The 13,859-nt window shown below is 42.8% G+C and overlaps 1 protein-coding gene across 1 annotated transcript in view; it reads left to right on the top strand.

Moving 5' to 3' along the window:
- The first annotated feature begins 478 nt into the window (after window positions 1–478).
- Window positions 479–13,859, top strand: part of LOC126868928 (leucine-rich repeat-containing protein 4C-like) — a 271,251-nt gene continuing 257,870 nt past the window's right edge. The window contains exon 1 of the mRNA XM_050624922.1: window positions 479–1,179. Within this exon, the coding sequence (XP_050480879.1) occupies window positions 1,087–1,179 (93 nt within the window). The 5' untranslated portion in view covers window positions 479–1,086. The remainder of the gene's footprint in view (window positions 1,180–13,859) is intronic.

The following is a 13,859-nucleotide window of genomic DNA, read 5'->3' as shown; positions in this document are numbered from 1 at the left end:
ACGTTACAACGCGCTGGCGCGTGGATGCATCTACGAGCTGAACGAATCGCGTAAACTCATTTACATGAAAAGAATGTAAATCGTTCGGACAAAGCAATTTAGGCGGCGGCTATACATAACTCCGTCGTATCAGGCGCGTTTTAAAAGTAGACAGCTCGCTCGACTTCCGTTAAATCGCGCTCACAATCAGTCGTTGCAATCGACGAATTGCGGTTGCGCCGGCCCTGGAACACTCTTCGTGGGGGTAACTACTAACTCACCCTCCTACTTCTCCCTCTACACCTCAACCACGACCACGACCACACTTGTCCAACGCTACTTGGCGAGATCGCGTATACGTGCAGGCATCGTCACGAGATACGGTTGTGGTAGTAAGTCGAGTGCTTCCGTATGTGTACGCTACTGAACTGGCCGCGATCGTGTTGGTAAGATTCGAATGTGTAGCGGCGATGTAGTACGAAGATCGGTCGGTAGTGGCGCCACCGTCGAGCCCGAGCGCATTCACGGCACAGACTCCGTAGAGCCGTGGCGCCATCGAGTTTCGCTTTTCGTTGTTCTCGGTACGTCGCTGCGGGCCGCTGAGCGCCGACTAGACGACAGTTTGCCCTGTGTGCCTGGACGGGGCGGGTGTGATTTTGATCGTTGTTTGTGACGTTACACGTTCTCCTAGCGGTATCGCGTGAGAAAAAAGTGACATTAACGCACGGTTCGTTCGATCGGCACGATCTCGGATCACGATAATCGTTCATACGCGTTTGAACTCGACACATGAAGGAAAAAATTGTCGGTGCAAAGTGGCCGAGGAAAGAAGACAACGGTAGAACCGGCAACGATTCCAGGAATGACCCCACATGATCGTTTTCGTTCGCACGACGCTTTGACGAATCGCGATATGACGCGATGATCTTGGAGAAGTTTTTTATACCTACTTTGACTAGATCACGCGTGGATTTTTGCCGTCTTTTATCCGCTGTCTAATTAGTGTGTTCGGTGTGAAAAATATCAAGTGTTTCGAAGCGAGAGAAAAAGAGCAAAAGTAGGAAAAGTTATTCTTGTTTGTTTATTCGAGTTGGTTGCGCGAGAGTCATGGGTGATGTGTACAGGCTAGTTAGTGACCTGCTCGTAAAGGATACACCCACGGACAGAAGAAAAATCGACCTTACCCTGCCACTCGCAAGAGTAAGTCTGCTCAACTTATCTTCTCGTTAGTTTCTTTTACGGTACGATGTGTCTGTGTGTTTGTCATTCTTCCGTGTATTACATAGATTTCTGTTCTCCTCTGCTTGGTACTGTTTCGATCTCGGGAGGTTAGGGATGGTACCACAGCCGGAGGCTAAGAAAAAGGCCGATGTTAGGGATCGAAACGGAGTATCGGAAGAAGAGAGAGGACGACTATTGTGGTCACTCGATCCTTTTCTCTTTCATCGAATTCTCTCGATCCGATCCGTGCGCGCTCTCTTTCTCATTGCATTTCGTTATCTCTGTCGGATCAGTGCGCGCGCTTTCTCTTTATCTCTGTCACGCTCCGTTCTCCTTGCTCTCGACTGGCTAGAGAAGTTGGCGTCGTTCTCCGGTCGTTTTTTTCACCGTTCGGAACAAGGTGACGCCTCGAAGTTCGACGAATCGAAATGTGCACGCCTAGCGCGTTTAGATTATTACACTCGACGAGAGACGAGAGACCGCTTTGTGCCGACATTGAATCACGTACTTACGCGGATGAAAGATTAAAGACGCGCGCGCGCGCGACGATTGAAGTTGCATCGTCTTTTTGGCGCGATCGAACTGTCAATCGCAACCAGGGATAGAATCTCGGATAAAGACGGATCGAAAATGTCAAACTCAGCCGGTGGGGAAAACGTGCTTGAGAAATCTAAGACGATTCATCCATCATGGAAATACCACTCTGTTTGACTTCTCTAACTGACGGAATTCAACACGCTTCTTAATCGATTAACTTTTCACAAACTTGTCGTTTACGAAAGAAACTGTGAGACTAAATAAATTTCGCATTGATCACAGAAGAATTTATCAACGTTTTTTCTCTCGTGTTCTTATTTAGCCATTAGTCGCATAAAAGTATTCCTACTTGACATCGTCTCGTATACTTCCATCGAATGCTGTTATAATATTTTCGCAAACGTTTGCAATCTCTGCTTCACTAGCCACATATCACGGTTTGTTATACCTAATCATTATAAATTATATAACTGTTTCGCAAGTGCGAAATGTTTTCATAGTGAAGTATTTGGAGCGCTTCTAAAACATACATTTTTCTTACTTCCAGTCAGCTTAACATCGGCCATATACGTAGTATAGTACGTACATAATTAAAATTAATTAAAACATAGAGCTACGAACATTGTACATATAAATCTAGTTACGTAATTACATATACATGTATACAGGATGTTCCAGACAGGTTAATCGCTATATCCATCGGAATCGATTTATTTTAAATAAGTATGATGCATTTTTATTACATAGGGAAGTATAAACGAAATATAGAAGGAGTCATTATGGGTGTGGTTTTGCAAATACGTTATTGTTTTTATACCTAATTAGCATTGCAATAATAGAAAGAAACATTTCATGTTTGTTTTATTAAAGGAATTGAATTGAAAGCTTTTGTCTAGAGATTATTCGAATGGACAACGAACCATAAAATAATAAAAGATTATCCAACCTAAGCCGTTCATCTTGTTGAATCAAAGATGTTTCGTCATCGTCGACTAAGAAAATAGGTTTCCCTGTCTCTTTAAAATACTTGACCTTAATCATCCTTTCTCGAGATTCTAACGGAAAAATTATAAATACACTATCTGGTTTCTTTAATTAATTAAGGACTAATACCCTATTAAAATATTGTTTTGTTATTCGTTTCATTGAATCGAAATTACGTTAGTCGTAAAAATGAGCGCGATTTTACTACATCGATTGAGAAACAAGTTTCTGTCCAAATGAGATTGTTAAAACTTTCAAACTATTCGAGACAATCGTTTCAAACATGAATTGTCATTAAATTGTCAATTTTTTTTTTTTTCGTAAATCTCATACGATCAAAGAATCAAACATAACGAGAAAATGACACATTTCAAATTTTCCCGTTTCCTTTACGTTTCATTCGCATAATAACCATTCAGCAAACTAAACTGTATAAAATATCGTTTAATACCGAGTTCAAATTTTTTGTCGCGAATCGTTTTAAAGATAAAACCGCGTCGTGTCTCTCATTTTCTTTTACCAGTACCTATCATTTTTTCGCTGGTCGTCGTTAATTATCGTAGAAATTTTGATTTCTCGAAACCGCGATCTCTCGAGCTTCTTCCTTTCCCTTCGTGGTAGATATTCGTGACATCGGGAATAAAAACGATAAGTACTAGGAGCATAAGAAAGCATAATAGTTTCCACTAAGCGATCCGAGATTGCGAGAAGGCATGCAAACTATCTCGAGTAGCCCGAGTTATTCGAGGCTTACGATCGCGTTTTCGAATTGCTATACTTCGTTCCTCTCGTACGGTCGCAAGCAATAAGAGGAACAAGGAGGCGAACATAGAGAAACAGGAAGAGAATAAGAGAAGAACTTGTTTCTTAACGGTGCATAATAATTATTGTGTTGTCGCACACCGGCGAACCTTCAAGAAGTTTATTACGTGGATGGGACGAGCTCGTTGAATATTCGACCAGGCTGCATTGAGAATTCCGCGACACGATCGTCAAAAATTCGACGAGCATGAACAACGTCCGTCCCGGGCTCTCGGAAACTCCGTGATCGCGCGGATTAAATATTAATCCGGACGGTGTTCGGTATTCGGGTAACAATAGCGGGGGATTCGCCTCGTGTTACATCAATATTAATTGCCTCATCAACGTGTTATCGGCACCTTGGAGAATTTCACTTGGAGGGGCGAAGACATACCCTGCGCTCCCTCGTCTCGTTGTTGCCAACGAGAGGTAATTGTCACATCGATTATCGAATTATTATCGTATCGCGTTGAAATTCCATCGTTCCCCATCCGGCTATTCTTTTTCACTGAACGCGTGACATCAGGCTCGATAATTGTACACGCGACAAAACATATCGTTCTATTTGCTTGGTCCACTTTTGCACGCCAATTAATAGGCAAATATTCGGAGGATTTGTAGCGAACACCCACGGGTTCGCACGCAGATGAATCCTGACGTTTATATCGAATTAATATAAAACGTATAAAAATGTAACCGTCGAAGTCAAATATTACCGACTGATCCGTATCTGTGGTTGCCGCTAGTGCCGTTTATTCCACACAAATGAACGAGAGTACAATTTACGTTTGGTTCGGTGATAAATACCGAGAGCGTAGTTGAATCGGTGTATACGTTCATCGGATCAGATAACAAGCTGGTAGCATGTCGCGTCGTGCCTCTTCTAACGCGATTTTCGAAGCAAAGATAACACGTCCCGCGCATGTGTTACTATTTTAGACTTTTCTTATCAGCGGCTTGAGCCACGGTCTCGCACTTAACCGTGAATTGGCTTAACTGGAGACCAACTTTTGCTCCTCGGTGCGTTAAGCTAGCTATAATTGAATTAACAGAAAAGGGAGATTGTGTCGGGGAACGAGCACTCTCTCTTTACGCGTCCTTCTCGGCAGGGAAAAATTACACCTGAACCTTAGGGGTAAATAGAAATGAAATGGAACGAAATGATGAAGCATTATCTTGCATTAACGCATGCAGTGGCACCCCGAGAAGCTAGGGGAGCGCGTATACTGCGCGCATATGTCACTTATAAGCTTTCCGCATAGGAGGTGCCATATATTTCAGACCGCACATGGTGTACTCGTGATCGTGTCCTTTGCAACGCTTTTGTACCGCGTCGGAGCCGTGCCGCTAATAACGCGTAATTAATAACACCTGGTTGACACATTTACTCCCTGTTGTTAAAGGAATCCGAAGAAATTGACGTAACGAGAGTCGATTATTTTTGACACAAGGATTTGAAATACGGTTTCCAATATCGGAAAGCATCGACGGTCAGGTAATGATATTGTTACGAATAATCCAGTTTGCACAGTTTATTACGCTGATATATATGAACACATTGTGTCGATGTTTGATAGGTTCACAGTCATTTATCATGAGAACTCTGTATGTGAAAGATCAGCAGCCACGTACGCTATACAATCTCGACTGGCGATTAGAGTAATCAAATTATCATTTAAAAACCTTTGATTGGTATTAACACGGCGAGTCGCTGTATTATGGATAGCGATTGTGGCTAGGATATGATACGTACATTTACGGGAAGGAAATACTACATGGTAGTCAAAACGGAAGTTTCTAAGTGTACCATATCGATCAACGTTAATCTGACTAACGAACATGATAATTAATACGTATAAAAATCATCGTTAGGTTTATCAATTGGCACGTTCCACAAATATATCGATAAACTCTGTAAAACTATTAGTATTTTTCCACAACGAGCTAATCGGCATGTTCTTGTCTGACCGCATGAGGTACAAACCTTTTAATAACTTGAAAAATCTGGTAAAAGATTATATCGTAATATCTTCTTACAAGAAAGCAGTACTGCGTGTTAAGCTCTTTAAAATTTCATCTTCTTTTTCTCGGTATTGTTTCAGCGTCGAAAAATACGCTTACCCTCTTAATGAACGTTTAACATCGTAATAAATATCATAAATTAACAAATAAAGAATATTTTTATACGTTCATAAAAGATAATAAAAACTCGTTAATGCGCGTAAATGACCTAAGGTTTAAATGAAACTACGTGACCAATAGTTGTAAAGGTTTCGCTTTTAAGAGGCTAGCAAGAAGCAAGGGATGAAATTATAGGGCGTGTCAGAGCGTCTCAGTAGTGGAGCACGAGATTCAACTTTTCGCTTCTGATTTGCTCGTTGTAAATTAGGTGAAAATAGCCAAGTAGAGAATACTTTTAGTATCCATGTGACTAACATAACTACGGCGTAAGACAGTCTGCCTACCTACGTGCCAAAGTACTCGCCGAGGACAAGCTAGACCGGTACTACCGCTTTTTCTCCCGTTCCCTCCTTTGCTTTTCTCTGTTCTCTGAGCGCAGGCCACACATACAGACACGCGTCAGAAATTCTCCACCATTCTTTCTTCGCCTACCTGGTCTCTTTTCCAAAGGATCGTGTGTTCGTGCAGTATGCAGAAGCTTTGCTTTCTACTTTGCCGTGCAAGTGGAAGGCATAATAATTACCACAGAACGACGATTCAGTGACGATTTCGATGTCTCTAGCACGCACTGGGCTGCTCGCGTAACCAGTATCGTTGTTCTCTTCGGAACAGCATCGAGAGCGTATACTACGTATGCCGGTTTCGTGTTTATACACTCGAAGTTGGCCTTATCGACTTTCAACGTATCATCTTTGATCCGTATTCAGGGCGCGACGTAAGGATGCAGGCGGTCTTGAAATTTCAGCGTCACTCTGACCGCAGTATCAATAAGATGGTATCTCGGTGGCCTCTGTGAACGCGATTCGAATTCCACTTTACGTTTTAGTGCTCGAGTTTGCTTTTTATTTTGGGTCACAGTCACGTTGATAAGCAAGTTGACATAAACTTATACGATAACCGACGCGCTGATATATTCGTGATTGACGAAATTGGGAACACCCCACGTGCAATGAAACGCAGAATATTTTCGGTCGCTATCCTAAACTTCTTCTTTCGATTAAGTTATATTTTCTCCCTTCTGGAATAAGATTGATATTTATATGTTGAAATCAAATCGAGTTCAATTTTTCACCGTTAAATCGAATTATTATTCGACGCTATTGCGTTTATACGTTGTATGAGAAATACGTGAGTTATACTATACAACGATCAGACATAAAATTGAAGCACCGAACAACTTATACCCGTGAAAGTATCGATAAATCATACCGCGTTGGTAATATGTAGAAGGAGGTAAGGCATACATCGATGAAACACGTTGTATGCGAGTCCAATCGATGAACGAATACGATAAACCAGCTGTAATGTATACAATCTTGAATGTGCTGCAGGCCGAGATTGTAGCTATTGAAGCATCTCTTGGAACAAGCTTTAATTTTTTACACGATTAACAGCGACCAATCCGATCGGCACCACTTTAATCTGTAACTTGAGTTACCGCGCGTATATACCATTGTGGAGAGTGGTTAACGATTCTAATCAACTGGAAATGGCGCGATCGTATTGTTACCTTATACGCGATAATCTCAACTTTACGCAATTTAAATCGGATAAAAGCTGCACGCGGACAAGATCTTGAATATGGTATCATAATACGGAGGATATGTATAAATCAACGTGATCTTTGATATGGGATCGTTCGTCTTTCTTGGTCGAAATAGAAAAACCTCGTTTTATTAGCAGAAAGAGTTACATTGTTACTCTATATATATATCGAATTTCCACCGCTAATGTTAATTATTAACTTTCTATCTGCTGGTCTTTATTGCTCGGAACTATATGTATATCTTCTGAATGGGTTTCCAGCTGTCATTTATAAACATTTCTAACACTCGAATTTCTATTCTATCGAACTAGATTCCTATTAACGTATTCTTCCGGTAACAAAAAATCGATGACGATCGATAAAGAGGGAGGCGAGAGTTTTACGGAAAACGCGATAAAATTTCATAGTTTCGCTTGATTGACGGTAGTAAAGCAGGAATTACAGTTTCTGACTGTTAAACGTTAAATAATTTGTCTTATTTTTTCCTCGTATACTCGCCAAACGAGTAAACCGTTTAATACTTAACTTTGTAAAGTATTATTTAGTTCGAATTTGAAACAACTTTCGAAGAATTTAGGTTTCTTACAGTCACGATCAGTTATGATAAACTTCGCTAATGGAGAAACCAATAACGAACGAGGATTTATCGTGAGCGATTGGCGGACGTCGCGTTAATTGTAGTGTACAATTGTAGTGTAGGTAGGAGAAATATCTCGAGATGACGCGATGGGCCAATTGCTCGTGGAAAAAAGTAGAAATTTCAAATTTTTAGATGGAAGTTATTAAAGTTCATCAACATGGAACCCGCTCGTCTGTGTAAAGACTTTGCTCCCATCCATTTCTATATTGGTTTCTTTCCCCGGCCTTTCGCAGCTCGTTCGTCTAAGAGCTGCGGTCTTATAGTGGGTAGGCAAGAAAGAGCAGTTGAAAAATTTGAATGGCTGAACTCCTGGAGCTCATAAATCTGGAACAATTCCACGATAAAGGAAATTCCTTCCTTTTCTTCCCTTTTATCGGTTCGCTCTTTCTCCTCGCGCTTCACCGGTTTAAGTATGGTTTTGTCGGCCGGGCAGACGCGAACGAACCCTTGAATGGCAAACTTTCGTTCGCTTAACATCGAACGATCGGTTTCGAACTCGAAGGCGTTTTAATTACTACCTTTGCGGCGATCTAACGTCACGCTCGGAAAAGTTGAACGAATCATTCCATTGATAACCAACGACGTCTAAGTCGATTAAGAATTTTTCGATTTCTCCGTTTATCGTGCTTTGGCAATGCTGCCTGGAAAATAAATTTCACTCGTAAGCCGGAACGGTTATTATAGATTTTCTGCGATATTCGATAACACAGCCGTACACACACCGGGGGAAGACGTAAATTTCAACTCTCAACCTTTCTCGGCAGTCCCATTCACGACATCATGAAGAGTATTCACTTCGCATGTATACATAGATCCTGCAGTGAATATTTCCCTATTTACGCCAATCCTCTGTCCTTTCGCCTCGCCGCGCCGCACCGCGCCGGTTTGAACGCAGCATATTTATAGCTCTTTCGAATAATCCCGCAGTACGGCCGAAAGCATCCGAAGAAGCCAAATGCTCCTAGTCCTGTATCTAGATGGGTCACTGTAATCTCGGATCAACTATATTTCGTAAACGAGTTTTAACAAAAAAAAAAAAAAAAAAAAAAAAGAACAAGACGCTGCAAAAAGAACAGTGCAGCAGCCTTGCGAACACCGATCGGTTCACGAACGTATCGTAGCGTTTTGACAGTCCTCTTATCCTCAGATTAAATCGTCCAACTACTACAAGGAGGAAATCGAGCGATGAAGTCGGTGCAAAGATCGGTTACGACACGAATCCGTGTCTCTGGCCTGGATGACGCGTCCTCTAATATAACATCTCTTTCAGGCCTTCTTCTTCTTCTTACCTTTCTTCATTCCACCCTTTTTCCAGGCATCGTGTATGCAAGTGCCAGCTATGTATGTACGTATATACGTACAGTGCGTGCAGGTGGTTCTGGGAGCTCATTAATGTTTTCAAGATGGGGATGTGGCCCCTTCGACCTTCTAAAAAACCACTACACAGACGAAAAAGCAAAGCGCCAGCAAGTGGAGCCAGGGGAAAAAGGTAAAAGCACGTCTGAAATCTCTGAAGGACACTAGACTCGCTGCCCTCGGGTTCTCACGCGTACGCAATGAAAGAGTACGTCTTCTGAAAATTCTAATGACCGATGTTGTTTCCTTAATTAAACCGTGTCTCGTTACTGTCCGCGAGAGTGTTACGGGATTTGCCGTCAAGATACACCAAACGCGTTTGTTCGTACATATATGGGAAACTGCCTCTATATAGGGAGGAAGTCGATACACGGGACGTCAGACGTATCCTTCCGGTAATTGAAATGGAGTTTTACGATCGGAAGGTATTTGATGCATTTTCCGCGTCATTTGTAATGCAATCTCTCTCAGAGGCGCGCAGGGCGTGTTGGAAACAGCGTGATTCACGTAATACGTTATAGAAATACGGCGAAAATTCCGGGAAGCGAATTTTTCCAGGGCTGGTGGCCGTGATATTAAAGTTCGACAGAATAGGGAGGAGGTGTTCGCATCCTCGAACGATTCGCCACAATTGTATCTCGTCAGGTATCCGCGAAGAGCCGTTTATTCGGATATACAAACGAATTTCTCGAATATCCCGTCGTCGATGTCAGCCCGTGTGTCTCGATGTTTCCCGTGTTGTAACCCCGCTTTATACGGCGCAACTGGCGAGAGGTATCTCGTATTTCGATCTTCAACGACCGCAGATGTCCCGCAGCGTTGTTGTTCCGTCTTCTCGTTCCTTTGCTAGCCGTGCTTGCAAACTGCCGAACCGCAGCCGTCTGAAAAGGAATCGTCGCCCCGGTTTTCTTCGATACTCGAAATAAAAGCGCTGAAAACGTGTGCTTCGCGTACCCGGATATTCTTCTACACTCTCTACAGGAATAACAATGCGCGCGTAATCCGGTTATTCGAGTAGCTGGAACAACCACGTTATCGTATCGATTTTTCGCTTAACGACGTTCCCCGTCCACAGATACGACGCGCTTTAAACGCCCTATTTTCGTCGATCGCGACGATCATCGCGTTTCTCCGCATCGGTGATTATTTCTCTGCAAAGGATCGCATAAATTACTGAACCATGGTCGGGTGTAACGGCTGGTTGCATGCTCGTCGATCGATGAACATGATGGTATCGGTAATCCATTTGGAGGTGTCGAATCCGATTCGCGGATTCTAATCAAAAGTATAGTTCGAAACTGGCGATATAAGTTGTTTGCCGCCATTCAACGTGTAAACACGTATATACGATACACGATGAATTCTGGTACGACGATCTAGCCACGATCTAGCCACGATCTCTAGCAACTACCGAACGATAAGAACGATAGAACTTGCCCGTTCGATATGTTCAGGGAATATATCGCACGGATGTACTTGGGGCCATTCGAATACGCGGTACTTGCGACGGATACGAATATCCGGGTTTGAAAACAAGCGGATATTAAGAAGTTGGATAATTTCCGCAGGCTGAGATAGAAAATATCGCGGAACAGCGAGCGCATCGCGATAGCTCCGAATGGCCGAGCACTGGGCGTCGTCCATGCACTTCTATCGGGTGCGAGTTCAATAAAACGGCTTCGGCTCCGTGACCGGTATCTCAGGGACGCCGACCACCTGTCTCCGCCTCTCTTTCTCTTGTTCTGCCTTTCCTTTTCTGATTCGTTCGACGACTGATTGGAAGCACATGCCACCTATAACACGGCTGTCTCGACTGTTAACAATTTTGGCACGACTCCCTGGAGGCAGCAGCCCCCGTGTCCAGCGGCTCCCTTTTCGTTTGTTCGCCCGTTCATTCGTTCGTTCGTTCGTTTCGTTTCGTTTCGTTTCATTCGCCTACTGTTGTAGCACCAACGTCTGCCCGGGATACCAAGTTTCTCGTTCGACCGACGATAAAAACGTTTCATATATATTTCCGGTGTTTACGAGGTGGCCGGCAATGTTTCGAGTAATTTCATGTGTTGTTTCTGCACGATATCGGGTGGTACGTGAGGAACATGTTTGAGCAGAGTTATTAACGCTTTCGCGGTTACGGCCGTGGTTGCAGCCACCGTTTTTTGAGCTATGGAGAAACCTCTGACGTCGTGCAGTTAAAAGAATATCCCGGCTATGGCATTTTTAAATTGAACTGGTCGTTCTTGTACGCGAAACGAAGTAAGTTTTAGAAATTGTCTTTTTCAATTACCAGTTTCAATCGTAATACGTTAACCAATTAAACACACGGCACGGAATAATTTATAATGGAGAGGAAAATAATATTTCCAATATTTAATATTAATGTGAATTCTACGCTATTTCGATCAAACCATTTTCAAAGATCGTATCGAATTAAAAAAATGTTATTATTTTTCGCTAAGGAAATACGCTCGAATAACGGAATATACGAATATACGCTGATCGAACGCGATCTTTGTTTCTTCGTAACGGTTGGAGACTGTTCACGGTTTGATTAACCAGAATCGCGGCAAATGTAAGCCGATAAGATAATTGGAGCGTGTCTGTAATATCTCTGTTGTTTCAACACCTGTCTTCGGCATTGTAGTTAGCGGATGTATTTCCAGCCTATCGAAATTCAGCTGCATTCAACGCTAAAGTGCTATCTTCGCTATCGCGTTATAAATTAGTTAGTGGAACAATGGGCACGCGCTCCTAATGGTTTTATCGTTCTCCGACAGCTTTTTCGCTTTAACAACGTGATTCAATGGGTCGTTGTAACGCGAAATTAAATAGACGACGTCGACAGGTTTTACCGCAGCTTCCAGCCAGCTAAAGTTCCGAGTGATTCATGCCGTGGTACCGCGGATAATGTGACTCGAAACCGTCACGTCCGTGCATTCTTGCGCGTTGATACCCAGCCAGCCGAGTTATTTTCCATAAGGATGCGAATATTCTCCGCAGAAGTTTTTACTCTCCGTTCGGAGTTGAATTTAGTTAAAACTTCGAGACCGTTAGTCGAGTTCTACCGGTGACCCGGACAACGAATAACTCGTACGTTTTCAACTCGACCGTTCAAAGAAAATTTTACCGCCGACTAATTTTGTTTAACGATCCCTCGCGAGCCTCAGTCCTAACTGTAATACCGGTCATTCCTCAGCCTTTGCTTTCTCGAACCGATAAACTAAATTAAACCTATTTAATTAATTAAACTGGGAAAACTATCGAAAAAATATCGTAGGAATGGATCTTCGAGTTTGGAACAGACGCAGACCGAGTGGGATATCCTATACGTTATATGTACACGCGAGAGAAGGACAAATCAATCCTCTCCAATCGGATCCAATTGAATGCCATTATCGGATGAAATTAAGGAAATTACTCGTTCTCTTGGCGCAAGGAAGCACGTTAAAATCCAGTTTAGAGGCGCTTGGCGAAACGAGCAAACGAAGTAGACGACAGCAAGAAGTTTTTGCGATTGCATATTTCATGCGCGTGGCGTTCGTCCGGACGTGACTCTCAATCGGTGTTTACGCAATTCTACAGCGAGAAATATCGGACGTGCTTCTCGCGCTGATCGATTCAAATCAAATGTTTAGTTTCAAAGTAGAAGTTGTTCCGGGATGGAATTTCTTTCTAGTCGTTTGATTAAAAAGTATCGGATTAAAAAGTTTTCCTTTCTCGCTCTATCGCGACCAGCGATCACTCGGTAGAGTAACGTACACAGTCGTTAATCCACCAATACGTATAAAGTTGCTGCGTGATCCGATGAAACCGATTCTCGGTTATCGTGTGATATTCGCTCGCGTTCGTATGCGCCGCGTATGTAACACATAACGCTTATATAGTAGGTCAGTACTTGGTGTTTTCTAGGAATGGTATTCGGCGCTACCGTGTCGCTAACCTCCACCGAAACTCTGCGAAATTAGACATTGGCATTGTTCCAGCGTAACGATTCCATCGCTCGACCATGGCGCGCAAGAAAATATTCGCGACATTACTCTTAACAAGCTCGAGATATCTCAACGACGATTTGATCGGGTTTTCCCCAGCGAAAGATCTTATTCGCGTTGCATGAGAAAATTACCTGACCCGAATTTCCTCCACTTACATTCACAAGATATATCCAATATCAAAATTAACCAATAATATGCTATGTCGAAGTAAAAGCATTTAACTTTCATATAACTCGATCTCCAGATACCTATGTAGTGTCTTCCAGGGTTTTACAACAAAATGTAGTCAGAAATTTTCGCTAGAGCATCCAGATGTAATGACTTCAGCGCAATTTTCGAGGAAGAAGCGTTTCTCCACGCTATGAGAGACATTCTTGAGAATTAATCGTGATGGAAACGAAATTTTATGGAGGTGCGAAAACGGAGTAGAGAATGCACAGCGCGATGGACCAGCCATGCCTATCGCGGCGAGTTTCTCACTGAGAAACGGGCGTCGCGACGCTTTTATATCTCATTTCCAACTGCAAAAAGGAAACGCGAGAAAGCCGGCAAAAGTACCAGCTAACATTGTTAGCGGCAGTTGTAGCTGCGCACGCCATGCCGGCAAGACTAATACCAGCTCGCA

This window comes from Bombus huntii, chromosome 8 (genome assembly GCF_024542735.1).
Source record: "Bombus huntii isolate Logan2020A chromosome 8, iyBomHunt1.1, whole genome shotgun sequence".
Classification (NCBI taxonomy): Eukaryota; Metazoa; Arthropoda; class Insecta; order Hymenoptera; family Apidae; genus Bombus; species Bombus huntii.
The sequence above is the reverse complement of the archived record's forward strand: the minus strand, read 5'-3'. Positions and strand labels throughout refer to the sequence as shown.